Source organism: Panthera tigris, chromosome B2 (assembly GCF_018350195.1).
Source record: "Panthera tigris isolate Pti1 chromosome B2, P.tigris_Pti1_mat1.1, whole genome shotgun sequence".
NCBI classification, from domain to species: domain Eukaryota; kingdom Metazoa; phylum Chordata; class Mammalia; order Carnivora; family Felidae; genus Panthera; species Panthera tigris.
Genome location: NC_056664.1, coordinates 114,659,073 through 114,677,117, shown reverse-complemented (window position 1 = coordinate 114,677,117; position 18,045 = coordinate 114,659,073). Strand labels below are relative to the sequence as shown.

At 34.5% G+C, this 18,045-nt stretch overlaps 1 protein-coding gene across 3 annotated transcripts in view; it reads left to right on the top strand.

Moving 5' to 3' along the window:
- The window catches only part of PTPRK (protein tyrosine phosphatase receptor type K), a 558,792-nt gene that overhangs the window by 428,705 nt on the left and 112,042 nt on the right, over positions 1-18,045 (top strand). For all 3 annotated transcript variants that reach the window (XM_042987142.1, XM_042987141.1, XM_042987143.1), the window contains exons 8-11: positions 3,589-3,891; positions 9,811-9,920; positions 11,016-11,217; positions 14,769-14,874. In XM_042987142.1, coding sequence (XP_042843076.1) covers positions 3,589-3,891; positions 9,811-9,920; positions 11,016-11,217; positions 14,769-14,874 — 721 coding nt within the window. The remainder of the gene's footprint in view (positions 1-3,588; positions 3,892-9,810; positions 9,921-11,015; positions 11,218-14,768; positions 14,875-18,045) is intronic.

Here is an 18,045-nt window from a genome sequence, read left to right as displayed (position 1 = left end):
GTCTTAAACTCTCTACTAATTTCCTGAGTTACTTAGGTAAAATTTTTCCTTACTCCTTCCAATGAAGTTATGTCATACATCTCTAGGACTGTTACATTTTTTTAATTTGACTTTTACAAATAAATGTGTAACCTTTTTACCCATTCTTCTACTCTCACACCCCCACTTCTGGCAACCATCAATCTATCCTCTGAATCTATGAGCTTCATTCATTTTTTGCTTTTCTATTTTTAAATTTTTATATATTCCACATATAAGAGAAAACATATGGTATTTGTCTTTGTCTGCCTGACTGATTTCACTTAGCATAATACCCTCAAGGTCCATTCATGCTGTCACAGATGTCAAGATTTCATTATTTTTATGGCTGAGTAATATCCCACTCTACGTATGTATATATACATGCACACTTTGGTGACTTCCATATCTTGGCTTTGTAAATAATGCTGCAATAAACATGGGGGGTGTATGTGTCTTTCCAATGTTTTGTTTTCTTTGTATAAATACCCAAAAGTGGAATTGCTAGATCATGTGGTAGTTCTATTTTTGATTTTTTTAAGGAAACTCCATTCTGTTTCCCATAGTGGCTACACTAGTTTACATTCCCACCAACAGTGCCCAAGGTTTCCCTTTTCTCCACATCATTGCCAACACTTGTCATTTTTTCTTTTCGATAGTAGTCATGTTAATTGGTATGAGGTGATATCTCATTATGTTTTTCATTTGCATTGCCCTGATGATTAATGATGTTGAGCATCTTTTCATGTACCTGTTGGCCATGTGTATTTCATCTTTGGACAAATGTCTATTCAGATATGCTGCCCACTTTTTAATCAAAAAAATTTTGTTTTGCCATTGAGTTATATGAGTTCTTTATATATTTTGGATATTAGCCCCTTATTAAATATGTGATTTGCAAGTATTTTCTCCCACTCAGTAGGGTGACTTCATCTTGTTGATTTCCTTTGTTGAGTAGAAGCTTTTTGTTGAGTAGTATGCAGCCCCACTTATGTGTTTTTCCTTTTGTTGCTTTTACTTTTTGTGTTTGATTTAAAAACTCATCACCAAGACCTATGTCAAGGGGTTTACTGCCTATATTTTCTTCTAGGAGTTCTATGGTTTCAGGTCTTATATTGAAGACTTTTATCTATTTTGAGTTAATTTTTGTATATGATACAAAATAATGGTCCAGTTTCATTCTTTTTGTGTGGCTGTACAGCCTTCCCAACACCTTATATTAAGGAGACTGTTCTCTCCCCATTGTATATTCCTGGCTACTTTGCTGTAAATAATAGTTCGTATATGCATGGGTTGTTATTTCTGGGCTTTGTATTCTGTTCCATTGATCTGTGTGTCTGTTTTTGTGTCAGAAAGAAGTTGTTTTAATTACTATAGCTTTGTAATGTAATTTGAAATCAGGGAGCATGATGCCTCTTGCTTTGTACTTCATTCTTAAGATTGCTTTGGCTTTCCAGTGTCTTTAACGTTTATATACAAATTTTAAGATTGTTCATTCTATTTCTTTGAAAAATACCATTGGAATTTTGATAGTTATTGCCTTGAATCTACAGATTGCTTTGTATAGTATGGACATTTTAACAATATCAATTCTTCCAGTTCATGAGCACAGAAAATCTTCCCATTTATTTGTGTCTTCTTCAATTTATTTTACACTTTTTTTTACGCTTTTAAAATTGTCTTAGAATGCAGAGCAAGTGCAAGTTGAACAGTGGGATAAAATGAAAAGAATGAAAGAGAGTGATGACTTGGAAATAGAGAAATTTATAAAGAGGGAAATTTCTGATTCAAAATAAGAGGTGTTTCAAGGATATAAGTAGTAGATTTAAAGGAAACCTGAAACAGAACAGTAAATATCTATTGATGTTTGTTCTCATTACTTTATGGGAGATTTTCATTCATATACTCCCAAATATTTTGGATAGAAATCCTACTTTGTTATTCTGGATATTCTGTCACGAAGTATGGCCCAACCTGAACATGACCCCTAAACTGCGTCAGGTTGCTACCTAGCAGACAGGAAGAAAGTTTATCTGGAATTTTAGGATGATACTGCCTACAACTGCCTGGTCATCTTTGTGGGCAGTGGTGCCAAAGAATGTGTTTTCAGTCTTACTGGACTGAACTGTATGTGTCATCACCTCACTCCCGTGCCTGGTGGGGAAATTGTAAGCATGAGCTAAACATATAAAGAGACTTTTTTTAATGATTAGAAAGCCACAATCTTTTTTCCTAGCCTACTTACAGGGCTTAATGTAAAACACGTAAAACAAAAGTGATAAAATAAGAAGACTGAATACTGTGATTCATCAGAAGACTGGCACACAGCATTTAAAACCTAACCATTGGATTCTACCAAGGATTAATTTGCATATATATGTATGTATTTTTGTACTTTTGAAGTTTTAAATGGCCACGAGAGTGTGTTTCAGATGGCACATATAATACATTGAACTGGAATCCCAGTTTGGGCTTGCCATCTGTATACCATGCTGATTATTTTTACAGAACTGAGATTTTAATCTCGAAAATGAAAATTTATAAAAACACCCAAATTGGACTTTTTTGTATTATTTATTTTCCTTCTTTTTCTTCTACTGACTTCCATTTAGCAAGAGCATCGACTATTCTTAGTGAGTTAAGGAAGATACAAACAGGGCTTTGACCTTGGCCTTGACTTTAATCTCTTTGTCAAATCTATGTATTAAAGCTTTGCTCTGTATTGGTTTGTTTACTATGTAGACTTTGCCATGGCCATGACTTTCATAGAGTAATTATTTTGATTAAGTTAGACGATTAAAGTTAGTCTTGCATGAGGAAAGAATACACTTGGGAAGCAGTGATGGATAGACTCCAGTCTTTAGAGTGTTTAGTTCTGCCAGCATTTTCCAGTTGAATGGAAATTCACCTCCCAGTTTGGTTTGGGTGACAGTGACTGGATTGTCAGACCTGAGTGCTTCCTAGAAAAAGATAGAAAGAGATCAAGAAGGATAGATGACAATGTGAATATCCACATGTGTTCTCGCCATTTTTCTCAGATATTTTTCTGCTTTGATGAACAACATCATTACTGAGATAATAAATGTTAATTAATATCTGCGTCACTTTTTGGTAAATGGTAGTTTAGTATTACAATTAGACTAATTAGTATACACCATAGCTTGGTGACATGACAAATCATAGAGCAGAACATGTTGACTCTTATCCATTATGATATATTAGCTAATTCACTTGCTCAGTAATGACACAAAAAAGAGAGACAGGGAATTGGGCAGTAACAACAGCAGTAACCATAAAGGCATTGTGGCCACATTTTCAGAGTTTTGTTTTTCCGCCATGTTCCTGAGTACTATGGATTGCCAACATTTTACATTTCTTTTCCTATTGGTAAATCACAGCCCCTGACTGAAACTTTCAGGAATAAGACCAGGAGTAAAAAAAGAAAGTGACAATAAAAGATGACTTCTAAATTTTCCTAGGTTTACACATATGTCATGCTCAGTGTTTCATTTTGCCAAGATTATTCATTGGAACGTTGACAGCTGTCTGCATCTTTGATTTATTTTTCAGAACCTATGCGAACCCCAAAGACTTTAAAGATTGCTGAGATACAGGCAAGACGCATTGCTGTGGACTGGGAATCCTTGGGTTATAACATTACTCGGTGCCACACTTTTAATGTCACTATCTGCTACCATTACTTCCGTGGTCACAATGAGAGCAAGGCAGACTGTTTGGACATGGACCCCAAAGCCCCTCAGCATGTTGTGAACCATCTGCCACCTTATACAAATGTCAGCCTCAAGATGATCCTAACCAATCCAGAAGGCAGGAAAGAGAGTGAAGAGACGATTATTCAAACTGATGAAGATGGTATGTTCATACTTTGTTATTTTAAAAAGAGGGAATTATATAACACGATTATGTAATTGCTTACAGTTTTCCCTAGAGTAACCAAAATGGAATTGGATTCTGAAATCTGCTACATGCTCTTAACGAGGTTAACTTTGAAAAGTTTGTCTTTAACAAAAAAGCTTAATATTCTTCAGAGTAGCATCAAATACTAGATGAAATATCCCTGTAATGTTTTGTTTTTATACTTTAGAGAAATAACAACTACACCAAAGTTTAAATAAAGTTTTTCCTATCAACTGTACAAAAATAATTTTCACTGTCTGTGGCACTGTATCATTTACCTATTGATTGATGAAATGCACTTGGTTAAAACTTAGTGTGGTTTTTTTTTTTTGCATTTACAAACCAATAATAGCATCTTTCATTTTCCTTATCATTTAAAATTAGCACTATAGGGGCGCCTGGATGGCTCAGTTGGTTGAGCGTCTGACTTCAGCTCAGGTCACAATCTCATGGTTTGTGAGTTCAAACCCCACATCAGGCTGTGTGCTGACAGCTCAGAGCCTGGAGCCTACTTCAGATTCTGTGTCTCCCTCTCTCTCTGTCCTCCCCCATTTGTGCTCTGTCTCTGTCTCTCAAAAATAAATAAATGTCAAAAAAAATTTTTAATTGGCACTATTTACCTATTCCACTCATTTTTAGATGGATTTATGTAAGTTTAAATAGAAAAGAAGGTTGAAGTTTGTATCTTTAAGTCTAAATATTGATATTGACAAGTCATCATCTTTTATCCATTTTATTACCACCTAAGAAATTTAACTACATTATGTCCAATTTCTATGTGTGTTACTTCACAATGATTAAATAATAGGGACAGACATTTATATTAATATTATAATATGTGCACATTTACTGTAGCATATAGTTTGTCATTAATGTTAATGAATATATTTCTTGATTCAACAAAAATGTGCCCTTCCCAAAAGTATGTACAAATGATGATATTCTGATAATAATAATAATGTATTATTTCAATGTAAAATGTTTCATTTTCAAAATTTACCATGATGAATGGAAGCATATAAGGGAAAAAGTGGGCTATTTAGTGAATGGAGGCAAAGATCAGCTGGGAGTGAGGAATCGTGAGCTTTCAGTCCTGGCACTAATAACTGTTCCCTTACCCAATCTGTTTACTCCACTAGATTTCCACTTCTCATCTCTGTGTGAAAAGTTTAAATAAGATAATCCCTTAGGTTCCATCTCCTTCTAAACTTCTCCTTGAACAGCCTATCAATAGGGCCATATTTTTGTTTAGGTTTCAGAAAACAGGATGGAGTTCATACCCAAGTGTTTCCAATTTCCCTCAAGTTCTGATATTTCAGCTCAGATGTATGTTTTGATGCCTACCAACTATGAGACTGCCATAAGATAGGTCAATATACCACAGTTTCTAGAAGTTTCTCCTTATCACTTCAAGCTCTCTCACTCTGAAAAGTGGAAATGACCCAAGTTCATTCTATTATTTTTGTTGTAATAAAGGGAAGTGAGAGCTTTTCAACTTCATTTAGCTCAGATTTTGAAGCAAATGGTATTGTTCTAAAATTATGCATGGAGTTATTATCATATTCCTAAAATTTTCAAGGACTAAACCAAAGACTTCTTTATGATAAATGTACTTTTTTGTTTTTAAGGTAACCAAACATGATTACTTCAACTATCCTGCTTGAACTTGTACCTAATCAAAGCCTTAACAATATTTCAGACAACAAACCTTGCTTTAATAAGCACATAAGTGCTCATAAACTCCTACATACACACACACACACACACACAAAACACACCCAACACATGATTGTGTAAGAAAGAATAATTAGCATAATTGTTTCATAGATGGATGAGAGAAATGGGAAGTCTAAGCTCAGATTCAAAAACTCTGAAAAATCTCTCATGTCATAAAGTTGGGTAAATATTAGAATGTCTATTTACCCTAAATACCTTGTAACCCATGTTTTTAGTAATAAGAATGTGCTCACATATTGTATTGCCTACACTTAAAATTTTTTAAACTTGATTTATTAATTGATGATTTTAGACTCAGCTGCATTTGTACTTCAGCCAATCACTCTCTAATAGTAATTCATTCTGATGCTATATTTTGGTATGGCCTTTATTTTGCCTGCCTTTCCCATAAACCAAAGAATGCAGACAGGCTCATGTAACTTTTTTATATTTCATTAAATTTTTAAATGCATTTTTGGGTGCACATACAACTAGATTAATAATCAGAAAGAGAATTGCCAAGGAATCTTAAATTTTGCCCTAACTTCATCAGATTCATGACTGTGCTATTTATTTTATCTATCTAAGCAGTTTTACAAATGTAAAATGAAAATAAGTCTAATTTCAATATTATTGCTTATCCTAGTTTTATTTCAACCTATGTTTTGGAGAATTTTTTATTGGATATAATGATATTGAATTGCATATTATTATGTCACAGGATGGTCATGAAGTCATTCTTTCTTCTGTGAGAATTTTTTTTCTTCTCTTTTGTTTTATATATAAAACTGAATGATTGAAGTACAAACTTTGTATAAAGTATTTTCGAGGAACTCAGCCTTCAGATCTGCTCATGTGAGCTCCAGTTTCTACATGGAGTATTTGATATGACTCAATGTTCCTGAGAGGGGGACAGAGTATCTAAATCATAGTCTATTGTTGCAAAGATCGATGGGTTAAGATGATCTAATTAAGTCAGTCTTACTAAATTATTGCTGCCCTATATACATAGAAAAAGAATAAATTATCAACCATCTAATAAAAGAATATAATTTCATGAAAAGAATTCTAGGGGCATCCATAAATCATGAGAGCAAAGCTAAAATGATTTCCCACCAGAACCCTACAGTAGAATTTATATTTAATTTATTGCATACATTTTTTTAATGCATGGGTAGAATTTTTTGTATGAGATTTTGTTTTCATTTTTTATCCTAGCATTTATAAAAATCAATATTATGAAGTTAGCTCAGCAGAAAAGCTTGGTTTGGGGACAGTTTTTGCTAATACGTAGCTATTTTTAAATGTACATTTATTATATTTTAAAAGTCTGTAGTGCTTATTTAATATAACTTGCCCCACCCACATTTCATTTTTCCTCTCTCTTCCATTTTGAGAGTATCTTGTAAAGGATTTTATTATATGCAAAAAAAAAAAAAAAGCTGAAACGGCTCTCAAATAAATCAGAAACAGGGGAATGAAAGTCAGCATTCTGTCTCCATTAAAAGTCATTGATGTGGAAACGTGAAGTGAAATTCCCTGGAATATGAAGATGACCATGATGCTGGTCTTAGTAACTTCATGTTGTATTTACACAAATCAAAGTACATATAGACATTATATACAGACATTGGTTTCCTTCAAAGGTGGGGAGTTATTAAGTATAATTTGTCTGTGCCCCCTCCCTGACCCACCTGTTCATGTGTTTGTTTTGTAGTTCAGCTAGGTGTAGGTCTTTCTCTTATGCACTATACTAGTCCCAGTGCAAGGTCAGTAGCATGGTACTATCTGGCCATAATTTTTCCACAAACTTTTCCCTCTTACAAATATGACCTGTGGGTAATTTCAGTGAATCCTGTTGACAAAAGAGAACCTATGTAAGTAGAGCAAAGAAATACACTCATTCTAGGAAGGCTCCTCCTCAATTCTACCTCTCTTCTAATGCAGAATTATGCAAACATTCTAAACTATCTCTATTGGTAAACAATTTGAAATACACCTACGCCATTTTCTAAAACTTTGGCCAAACGGTGTTTAATGAACGCAGGTAGTAATTATAATACCATCAAATGAACATTTTGTCACTAATTGGGGGTCTTGCCTCCTCCTACTGCTGACAGCCACCATCTATGAGCATTGTGGAAAGGTGAAGAAATGGTTTTTCTTAATTACAATCGTATGCTTTTTTCATTCTACTCAAAGGACATAAAAGCTAACACTCTTGGAAAACAAACTAATGCCTGTGGCAGCCTCCTCTGCCTTGATAGACTGTATAGTCTGTGCCAACACTGTGGACCTGGGACATGTGGAGGTGGATGCCTTTGGTTAACTTCTCCCTGAGGCTTCAGCTGACAGAAGCATATACATTTCTTCTGAAGTCTAGTGCTGACATCTTTTCTGTTGATGGGTTTCTTTCTTTTATGTTTTTTTTTCTTTCTGAATTTGTTATTAATGCACCAAATTATATTGGCTGTCCCAGAGGTCATAACATCATTCATCGCCTCCTTGTAGTCTGAAATAAATCTTCCTATTTTGACGTATCGTTCAGAATTTCTTGATGCTGCTAGCTACAATGCAGTGAATTCCTTTGATCCAGTGATTTTTAATTTATTTCAGTCCTCACAAAATTGCTGTATACTCAGCAACTACATTTCTAGATAATGCCATGTGTGAAGTTCACTGAAACGTTAGATTAAGGAAAAATATTAATTAAAAACCATACTTGCCCAATATTGGGTCAATATTTCAAAAGAAAACCCATTTTTTAAGCAAAGTAGGGTGGATACGATACATATTCAAACATTATCAGAGCAAGAAACTGATTATTTGTGTGAATAAATAGTAACTATGGATTTAGATAAAATACATAAAAGCAAATAGCAAAAGTATCTGATGTTTTACATTTTGTCAATAGAAGCTGATGTGTTGTTCATTGCTGCCACTGGGTATTGTCAGTTATATGACATTTGCAAATAAGGTCTGGTCTGAAGGTTTCTCAGCTCTTGACATACCTGGGGACACTTCAAAACTGGTTATGCTGATTGTTGAGTCCTAAACAAGTCTGATGTTATAAAATGGTTTGATGCTTAGGTTTACAAAAGGGAATTTCATTTAAAACACTGAAGCCATGATATTTGAACCTATTCATCTTTACATTTCTTAAAAATTGTAATAATCAATGCTGTCTTTTTAAGTTATAGAAATTTAATAAGTATGGCAATAAAAGTCATATTGACTATTAACAGAGATTTCAATTCAATTTTATTATGATTTGGCTTTTAAGTCCAAGGAGTGATGGGGCGCCTAGGTGGCTCAGTCCGTTAAATGTCCAACTTTGGCTCAGGTTATGATCTCGCTGCTTGTGAGTTCAAGCCCCACATCAGGCTCTGTGCTAAACGCTCGGAGCCTGGAGCCTGCTTCAGATTCTGTCTCTGCCTCTCTGCCTCTTTCCTTCTCTCTCTCTGTCTGTCTCTTTCTCTCAAATATAAAATAAAACATAAAAAAAAAAAAAAATTAAGTCCAAGGAGTGTTGATTATTATTATAATTCATTATTTAATGAAATGTGTTTATGGAGACACTTTAGGGGCTTATCCCTGAATATCTTTCAGGGAAATATAGCTCTGTTCTTGAAACAAATTACAAATGAGATCTTCATGTTATTGGAGGTATACAACAGAGAAAACTATACTACACAATTTATTCAACCCTCCAAGGTGATAGAATATTCTTTTGAATAAAAATAACTTTGCAATTGTACATTTTCCACATTAGAAGTTTGTAGATTACTTTAACGTTTATTTATTTTTGGGACAGAGAGAGAGCATGAACGGGGGAGAGGCAGAGAGAGAGGGAGACACAGAATCGGAAGCAGGCTCCAGGCTCTGAGCCATCAGCCCAGAGCCCGACGCGGGGCTCGAACTCACGGACCGCGAGATCGTGACCTGAGCCGAAGTCGGACGCTCAACCGACTGAGCCACCCAGGCACCCCTGTAGATTACTTTAAATTCCCATTTGTTTAAATCAGAAAACTAGTCACATAGCTTATATTTTTAAGGACACATTTTATTTATTTTTCATTTGGCTTATATAGCTTACAGTATTTACTTTTTCTGTTTCTGATATAAGGATCTTTATAACCAAAAATGTATATTTTGTAGTGCCTGGCCCTGTACCAGTCAATTCTCTTCAAGGAACATCTTTTGAAAATAAAATCTTCTTGAACTGGAAAGAACCTTTGGATCCAAATGGAATCATCACTCAATATGAGGTATTAGAAGTTAACTGAAATGTGGGTTGAAGGGAGAGTAAAAGGAAAAACTTAGAGAAATAATAGAAAATAAGTAAGAGAGGATTAGGAGACTAAAATCATTTTTAGTTCTCCCCTCTTTTAGTTTAAAAATTCCTTGATCCCAAAATTGAGTTTCAAAACAAATATTTTATAGCACCTAGAATTTTCTAATTCTTAAAGTAAATGTGTGTTTTGTTGTTGTTGTTGTTTTAGGGACGCAAGATAGGCCTTTTCAAACAGACTTACTGATGGTTGTAAAGAATGAATTTTTATAAAATTAAGAAACTCACATTTTATACTGTAATTTAGGGGAGGCCAATGAATGCCAATTGTTACAGAATAAAGGATCATTACCAAAAAAGGAAAATACATTATAAACCTGACTATTCCAGAGCTTCATCGCAATTTTGAACATAAATCATCATCTTATTTTTAAATATGAGAAACTAAAAAGAAGAAAAGATCATTTTAATTGCACAAATATGTTCCTGCATAGTCAGTGTTGATTCGAGCATAAAATATATAAATTTCTAGTGGCTGCAGAGAGCATCACGGGAACCGGAATCACTAGTGCAGTCTTATAATTTGTGACTCTATTAGCATACTTGAATATTTACATGAAATTTGTTGTGTAACTCAGACAAAGTATAAGATGATGTTAGTTCTAACAAACATTTGTTGAACGGTTTCTGTGTTTCATATACGTTAAAATATATGATATATCGGTATATATATCCTATATATATATAGGATTGTGTCTATGTGTGTTTTCATAGTTAAGTAAATTAATTTATCTTTTGATGCAAGAAAATAGATGTATATTGGTCCAGTCAGATGTTATAACTCTAGGTATATCTATAGATGGATGGATGGATGGATGGACAGATGGACTGACATTAGATATGTAATGATAGTGAAATAACCATATCCAAATAAGAAGGAAGAGAAGTTTAAGAAAAATGGGATTCACTCCATAGAGATGCCCTTGAATACTATCTTATTTAAAAGGGGTTTATTTAGATTATATTATGACTTATATTGGGAATGTAATAGGAAATATATTTCTTAAAACAGGTCAGCTACAGCAGCATAAGATCATTTGATCCTGCAGTTCCAGTGGCTGGACCTCCCCAGACTGTATCAAATTTATGGAACAGCACCCACCATGTCTTCATGCATCTGCATCCTGGAACCACCTACCAGTTTTTCATAAGAGCCAGCACAGTCAAAGGCTTCGGGCCAGCCACAGCCATCAATGTGACCACCAATATCTCAGGTATGCAGAGGAATAAAGTGCGAACAGGATTGGTTTATAATAGCACATCCCAGAGAATCATATGTATGCTGAGGGTAGTCGTCTCACTTATTAAATCTTTAATATAGCTAGTTATTCATGGTTGAAGGTTCTTTAGAGAATTATGTGAATATGGGTTATAATTGGTTATATGTCCAAACCTAAAAACATCTCAAATAATCACTTTTCATTGAAAGTGGTCTTTTTTAAAACGTTGTTTTATCTGAACTAGAAACATTTAAAAGTTCATTATAAATGCTAAAAGATTTATACTTTTAAGGAGTTCGTAATTATCATGATATCAGATATCATAATAAGTGGATTTTATCCAAAGAATGATAGGAGATCTTTGATCTATTGCAGTGCCACATTCCTTGTCACTCTCTTCCATTTCCCTTGACATCCTGGTATTTTTAAGCAAACATGAGCTGTTCTTTCTCTTACAAATCTCACCTGAACTCATCTAAATTTCAGAATGGTGATGTGTGGGAGATTTGAAGTTGATAAGCATATACAGTTAATTTTCACATTATTTTATGCTCATAATTTCAGTTTGTAATGACTAGATTATTTACAGATGTAAATATAGATTTCCCCCCCAGTCAAGTCACCAGTTTAATCTGACTAAATTTGGCCACCAGTCAGCATTATAATATGCCCGAATTCTACATTAGCTTATGTAATGTGTTATCTTGGTTATTTAAGATTACTAAAATAAATACATTTTATATATGTAGCTGAAGAGTTAAATCTGAAAAACGAAAGTGATACAGGATCAACTACTTAATATATTAAAATACTGATGTTGAGTTCCTACCTTTTTGTTCCTTTATGTTCATTTTCATTATAGTTCTACATAGCATATGTTGATAATACCTTATATTATAATACATCACTAAAAATTTCTACTGTTGTTCCGAATCTGTATCATTTGCATCAGAAGGAAGCTACATATTCTCTATTTTTTTGAAGTCTAGTTTCTATTTGGAAATGTTTTGAATATAAAACCTTAAAAATTTATATCGTGAAACATATTAGCTATTCCAATATGAGCTATTTGATTTATCTTATTCTAACAAAAAAAGAATTTGAGAATAACATCCATTATGTTAGAAAATAACAATGTATTAAATTTGCCAATTCACTCCCTGGTGGAACAATTCTAAATCATCAATTTAAAATATTGGTTGAATCACTAGAAAAGATGACCTGGTGATATCACTGTACAGTGAAACATGTTTCTTACCCTCTGGAATTAGCCACAGTGCTGCATTTGAGTCAAGATCTTTCACTAGAGATAGCTACAAAATTACATGAACTTGTAAAACAATGGACACTATCGAGAATCATAATTTATTATGGTTTAGACACGTGGTTTTTATTGAATAGAAAATTTATAGTTAAAGTCCAGAACACCCATGTAGCATTTTCTTTGAATTATTTAGCTGCCCAGTTTTACTTGAATCAACCTATGTACATGGGCACTTGAATTGAACTTTAAAAACTAGACTGCAATCATTGTGTCTTTGGAACGTGCAGTAATCAAACTAAAGCTAATAAAATGTATGGTTAGTGTAGTGCCCGGCATCATTTGAAATATTAAGGTAACTTCTTGTTATTTATCCCTTGAGTGCAGAAATTATATTCCTCACCACTTTAAAAACACTTTAAATAAAAGTGAAATCAAGTTTTGGAGGCATGGTGTGTGTGTGTGTGTGTGTGTGTGTTTTACTACACACATATATTATCAACATATGTCTACATATTGTACATATTTAATATCCATTGATTCTACTTCCTGAATAACTCTCAGGTAATTTGTCTCTTTCTGATTCTTCCTTTCCATCTGGACCGTATTTTAAACAGCTCATTGAAATATCTTTCCAAGCACTATCCTTGCCTTCAGACTTACCTTGCTTCATTGTATTTTTCGATTGATCTTTGTACAGCATGTATTTCCTTCCTAAATTTTTTTCAAAATCTAATATATTGTATTCAGTAGGATAAAGCCCAAACATCCATACATAATTAGCATTTGTATCCCTTAATTTTATGGCTTCTCCCATCCTCCACTCCTACTCATAGTCCAAAGTTCCAGGCCCACCAGACTGCTTGTAGCTGTCAGAATGCACCGTGTCCTATCATGTGATGATATGTTCAGATATTCTGTTTCCTGTCTCAGGCATTGTATTGACTACTTTCTTGTCCTGATGAGTTTGTACTGTTCTTGTGACATTCAGCTCAAGCATCCTCTGAATCCTGAAGTTGTCTTTGTTTTGTTTTTCTGACTCCCCATGCTAGTTTAGACTAGTGGTTTAGTTTAGATTAGTGGTTCTGCCAAGTGTGGTCCACTGACCAACAGCATCAACATCACCTGAAAACTTTCTAGAAATGCACGGTATCAGGCTCCTCCCTGGACCTACTGAATTAGAAACTCTAAGGGAAAAGGCATCAATCTGTTTTAAGAAGTTCTCCATGGGCTTCTGATCTGACTAGTTTGAGAACTACTGTTTTAACAAATGAACTGACTCTTCTTTTAGTCACCCAAAATTTTGTTATAGTTTTTTGTTGTTGTTGTTGTTGTTTATGAGATTCTCATTCTTGGTAAATATGAATCTCTACTTTCAACTCTATACATATCAGAGACCATGCTTTATTTGTCTTTGTACTTATAGCACTAAAAAAATTGACACAATGTATATATTCAGTAAATGCTCAGTGAATGAATGAAATACTTTGAAATTTGTATTGGATGCCATCTGTTATCAGTTTCTCTGATAGTGTACACATTTCACTGGTTATGTCCTCCCTAAAACATCTTTCTGTGTAGAAATAACCAAAAGCCATTTGAGGTTACTTTTTCACCCACTTCAAGATTAGGGAGCCCTCTCCCCCACCCAAAATATTATAAAATATTTTGAAAATGTAGAAGTTTCTTCTTCTCAAAAATTTGGCAACTAATGCACTAGTTAATGCTAAATACAAACTAAGGTTCCTATTCCCATTCATCACACTGCCTTGATATGTTTCTGTTGTGGCCCCAGTGGTGAAAGCAGTCCAGATACTAACACTGGGCCATTCCACAACCTTTAGATCGTACACAGCACCACCTCACCAGGTAGCCTCTGGCTCACTTCTTGCCATTTCTGTCTCTACATCTCCGTGTGCAAGCCCCTTACCCAGAGTCCCCAGAGTCGACGCTGTTCACATCACTTCCATGCCATCAATGCTGGTTTCAAGGTCCCAGGAAACTAAAAGCTAAAGCCCCTTCACAAAAGGTTTGGAGTGTGTGTCCAAGTCACCAGATGATCATTTAAATTTCAATAACAAACCGTGGGCTTCATATCTTCTGCTGCCTAGACTCCCAGGGTTAACATCCAGTTATGTATGGTATTCTACAAAATAAAGTACATTTCAGAAAATTAAATAGGAAATTTATTTTCCCCCATTCAGGATCATTTATTCATCCTGAACTATGATATAATTCTTTTAATTGACTGAAACTTTTTTCCCCCTCATCAATCACTTACCAGCTCCAACTTTACCTGACTACGAAGGAGTCGATGCCTCTCTCAATGAAACGGCCACCACAATAACTGTATTGTTGAGACCAGCACAGGCCAAAGGGGCACCAATCAGGTAAGTGGGAAAAGAATAATAAGAATAGGGAAAAACAGCAATAGGAAAGCTGTTTTCTCATAGCTGCTTAGCGGTCGATATAGTGGTTCATTTCTAAGAGATGTTCATTTGATAATAACTGTCAGAGGTTTTATTTTTGTTTTGTTTTTGTTTGTTTTTCATTTGGACAAAGCCTGCAGATAGACTTTTAAGAATAAAATTCTAAGGGTGTTTTTGAGATATTCATGCACTGAATCATTCTCTGTACTGTTTGATATAAGAGCACTGCTCTTTGATTTTTATTTTCCTCTAGTCCCATTTCATTCCACTTCCTCTGTCGGTATCTATAGAATATGGGCTTTGAAGGTATTTGTCAGAAATAGAATGAGAAAATAACTCCTATCCAATGCATTATTAAATGTGTTACGAATAATTTCATATGAGTGATTGAAAAATAGGAAGCTTTGAGGAAATAAAAGGAGATTAGTTTTAATGAATGCAGCTTATCAGGAATTGTTGCTTATCAGGAATTCCATAGTAAATATTAAAATTCGATTTGCCATTTCCTTGATCTATCCACCATTAAAATCTCCCATATTACTCTCATCTTGCAGAAAGCTATGAGCCATGTTTTTTTCAGGGATTCGGATTATTCCAATGATTTTAATTCTTCACATTTGTAATTAGATAAGTGACCAAAAGTTAAGCAAGTTCCCATGGGAAACTTGTAGATTTTGTGGATACTTTTATTTTTATGCTTCTATTGAGAAATAAGTCAAGGCACAGAAATCAGTGCAGATATGTCATAATTGGTTCATCTCAAGTCGCTTACATGTTCATTAAGAAAATAAAGTTAATCTTTGCTCCATGTATAAAATAAACACATTTCACCTTCTGAGCACATATGAACCATTCAGACAAATCTGTATCAATGGAAAGGAAGACTTTTTAATTTAAAAAAGTAATAAAAGAAATTGAGTCCATAGGAAAACTCCGTTTTTTTGTCTTGCTAAAAATCATGAGAAAACCATGCCTGAGAATAGGAGAGATGACTGAATACACTTGTCATGTAAACACTTGAGAAACACGGGCTACTTGAAAATGTAAAGTACATATATAGTGCTATTCATGAATCAATGATCTGTGAATGAGTTTGATTGCTGATCCAGAGGAGAAAGAGAAAATGCCTGCATTCAACATCTTTTTCTATTGACAAGTAATCAGGGTCATTCACATGTCCCTACCTGTGATAAAATTTACTTTCTAGGTGTTCAGTTCTGTTACTGTTGTTTAAATGAGCTACCGGGTACTTGCATTTATCTTTGAAGAGTTAGATATTTGAGTGAATTCAGCCTTACTTAATGTAAGTTGCGCACACCGTGTGTAATTATTATTGCCTCACCAGGCTACATAATGTAACTTTCATTAGCTCTCTCTTCATTTAATCAATTTATTACACAAACATTAACTGACCATGTATTATGTGCCTGGCACTGTGCCAAACATTATTTGTAAATCAAAGACACAATGGTCCCAACAGAACACACAGCCTGTGCCCAGTTTCATCATAAACAATCAAAGGAGTCTGCAGCCTTGTAAATCCTTTGGTCATAATTGGTGTTAAGGAATTTTGTTGAATTTGTAAGTATGTTATAAAAAACATGCTTGGAAAGCAAAAACATTTCTTTTACTTTATTTACATTATTAAAAAATTTCTAATTTCCAAAAATTCATGTAGTCTGAACTAGGATTTATGCAAAATCATCTTTGATAATCCTGTATCCTCTTTCTCTGACACAGAAATGTACCTCTTTGTGTTTGTTGGGAAGCCATTTCTCCTTTTCTGGAATTGAGCCCAGTGGCTGAAAACTACAACTTTTACAGTATAGGAGATTAATACTCAAAAAAAAAAATTTACAATAAGAATACTATAAGAAGAAATAATTAAATGATATATAAACAAATAACAACTATATTAAAAAAATGTTACTGGCAGGAAAAAAAAATCTGTTTCCCCACTAATATTCTGACCCCACTGTGTCCATGTTTTTTTTTTTTTTTTTAATGACTTGTCCAGCTATCTGGGAACACCGATAGGTGGGGATCAGGTGGCAGGACCAGAGTGGCTAGTCTGCAATTTGGCCTCAGAAGAACCCTGGTTCCTTTGCTTTTTGAATCTTCCCAGGAGATGATTCTGTCTTCTTTCCTCTGACCACATTCTTACCTTTGATATTGCTACCAGTAACTGGAACCTTATCTCAAGGTATATCTTGCCCAGTGCTTTAATGTCTTTGAAAATGAGGATCCAAATTGATGTAATCAATTTTCATAGCACTGTATTTATGTCTAGGACGTCAAGTCTTTGATTGGATTCTTTAAAGTATTTGACTCTTCTGCCAGATTCTTTATTTATGTCAGGCTATTAGAATTCCTTATATGCTAATGCTTGTTGCCATTACACTCTGTATATGGCCCATCTTCTCCCCTCCTAATAAAAGCCAGACCTATTTACCACCTAGCTAAACCTCCCAAGAGCATCCGTCCATTAGTTTTTTTCTCATAAATCAGCCCCTAAACACTAGGTTCTATCTTTCCCTACTTTACCATATTACTAGCCTGTGCCAGACTGCATTTTCCCATCCAGTTGCCCCAACTCCAGTGGAAATATCTGAGTTGTTCTGCTCTGGTCTTCGTAATGTCAAACAGACTCCAATTCCTAAAGCCTCTATCATAGTACCTTGTTATATAGAGTTTGTACATGTAGTTTAGTTTAGTGTTATCAAGAAAGCTAACATTACAAATGGTTTTTATAAATTTATTGATTCCAATAACATTCAATATGCACCAGCGGCTGATGGATAATTGGAATAGAAATCCACCTAAGGCAATTTATTGTGTGTCCTCCACGGGGGATGACAGACTCATAAAGCAATGAATGATGACAACACAATATGACAAGTGAAATGACAGCAGTTAGAAAAGGTGGTACTGGAGCAGAGTTTTGAAGAATGGGCTCAGCCAAGGGTCACTTTTGACAAGAGGGGAGAGGTTGCTGAGAAGAGAAGGGCCAATGGTCTTCTTGAAAAATTACAAAGCAAATGATTGGATATGTGATATGATGTGGTGCATTCCAGAACTGCAAGTAGCTCAGATCCTTGAGAGGGAAGGGTGTGTGGGAAAAGAGAGGTTGGA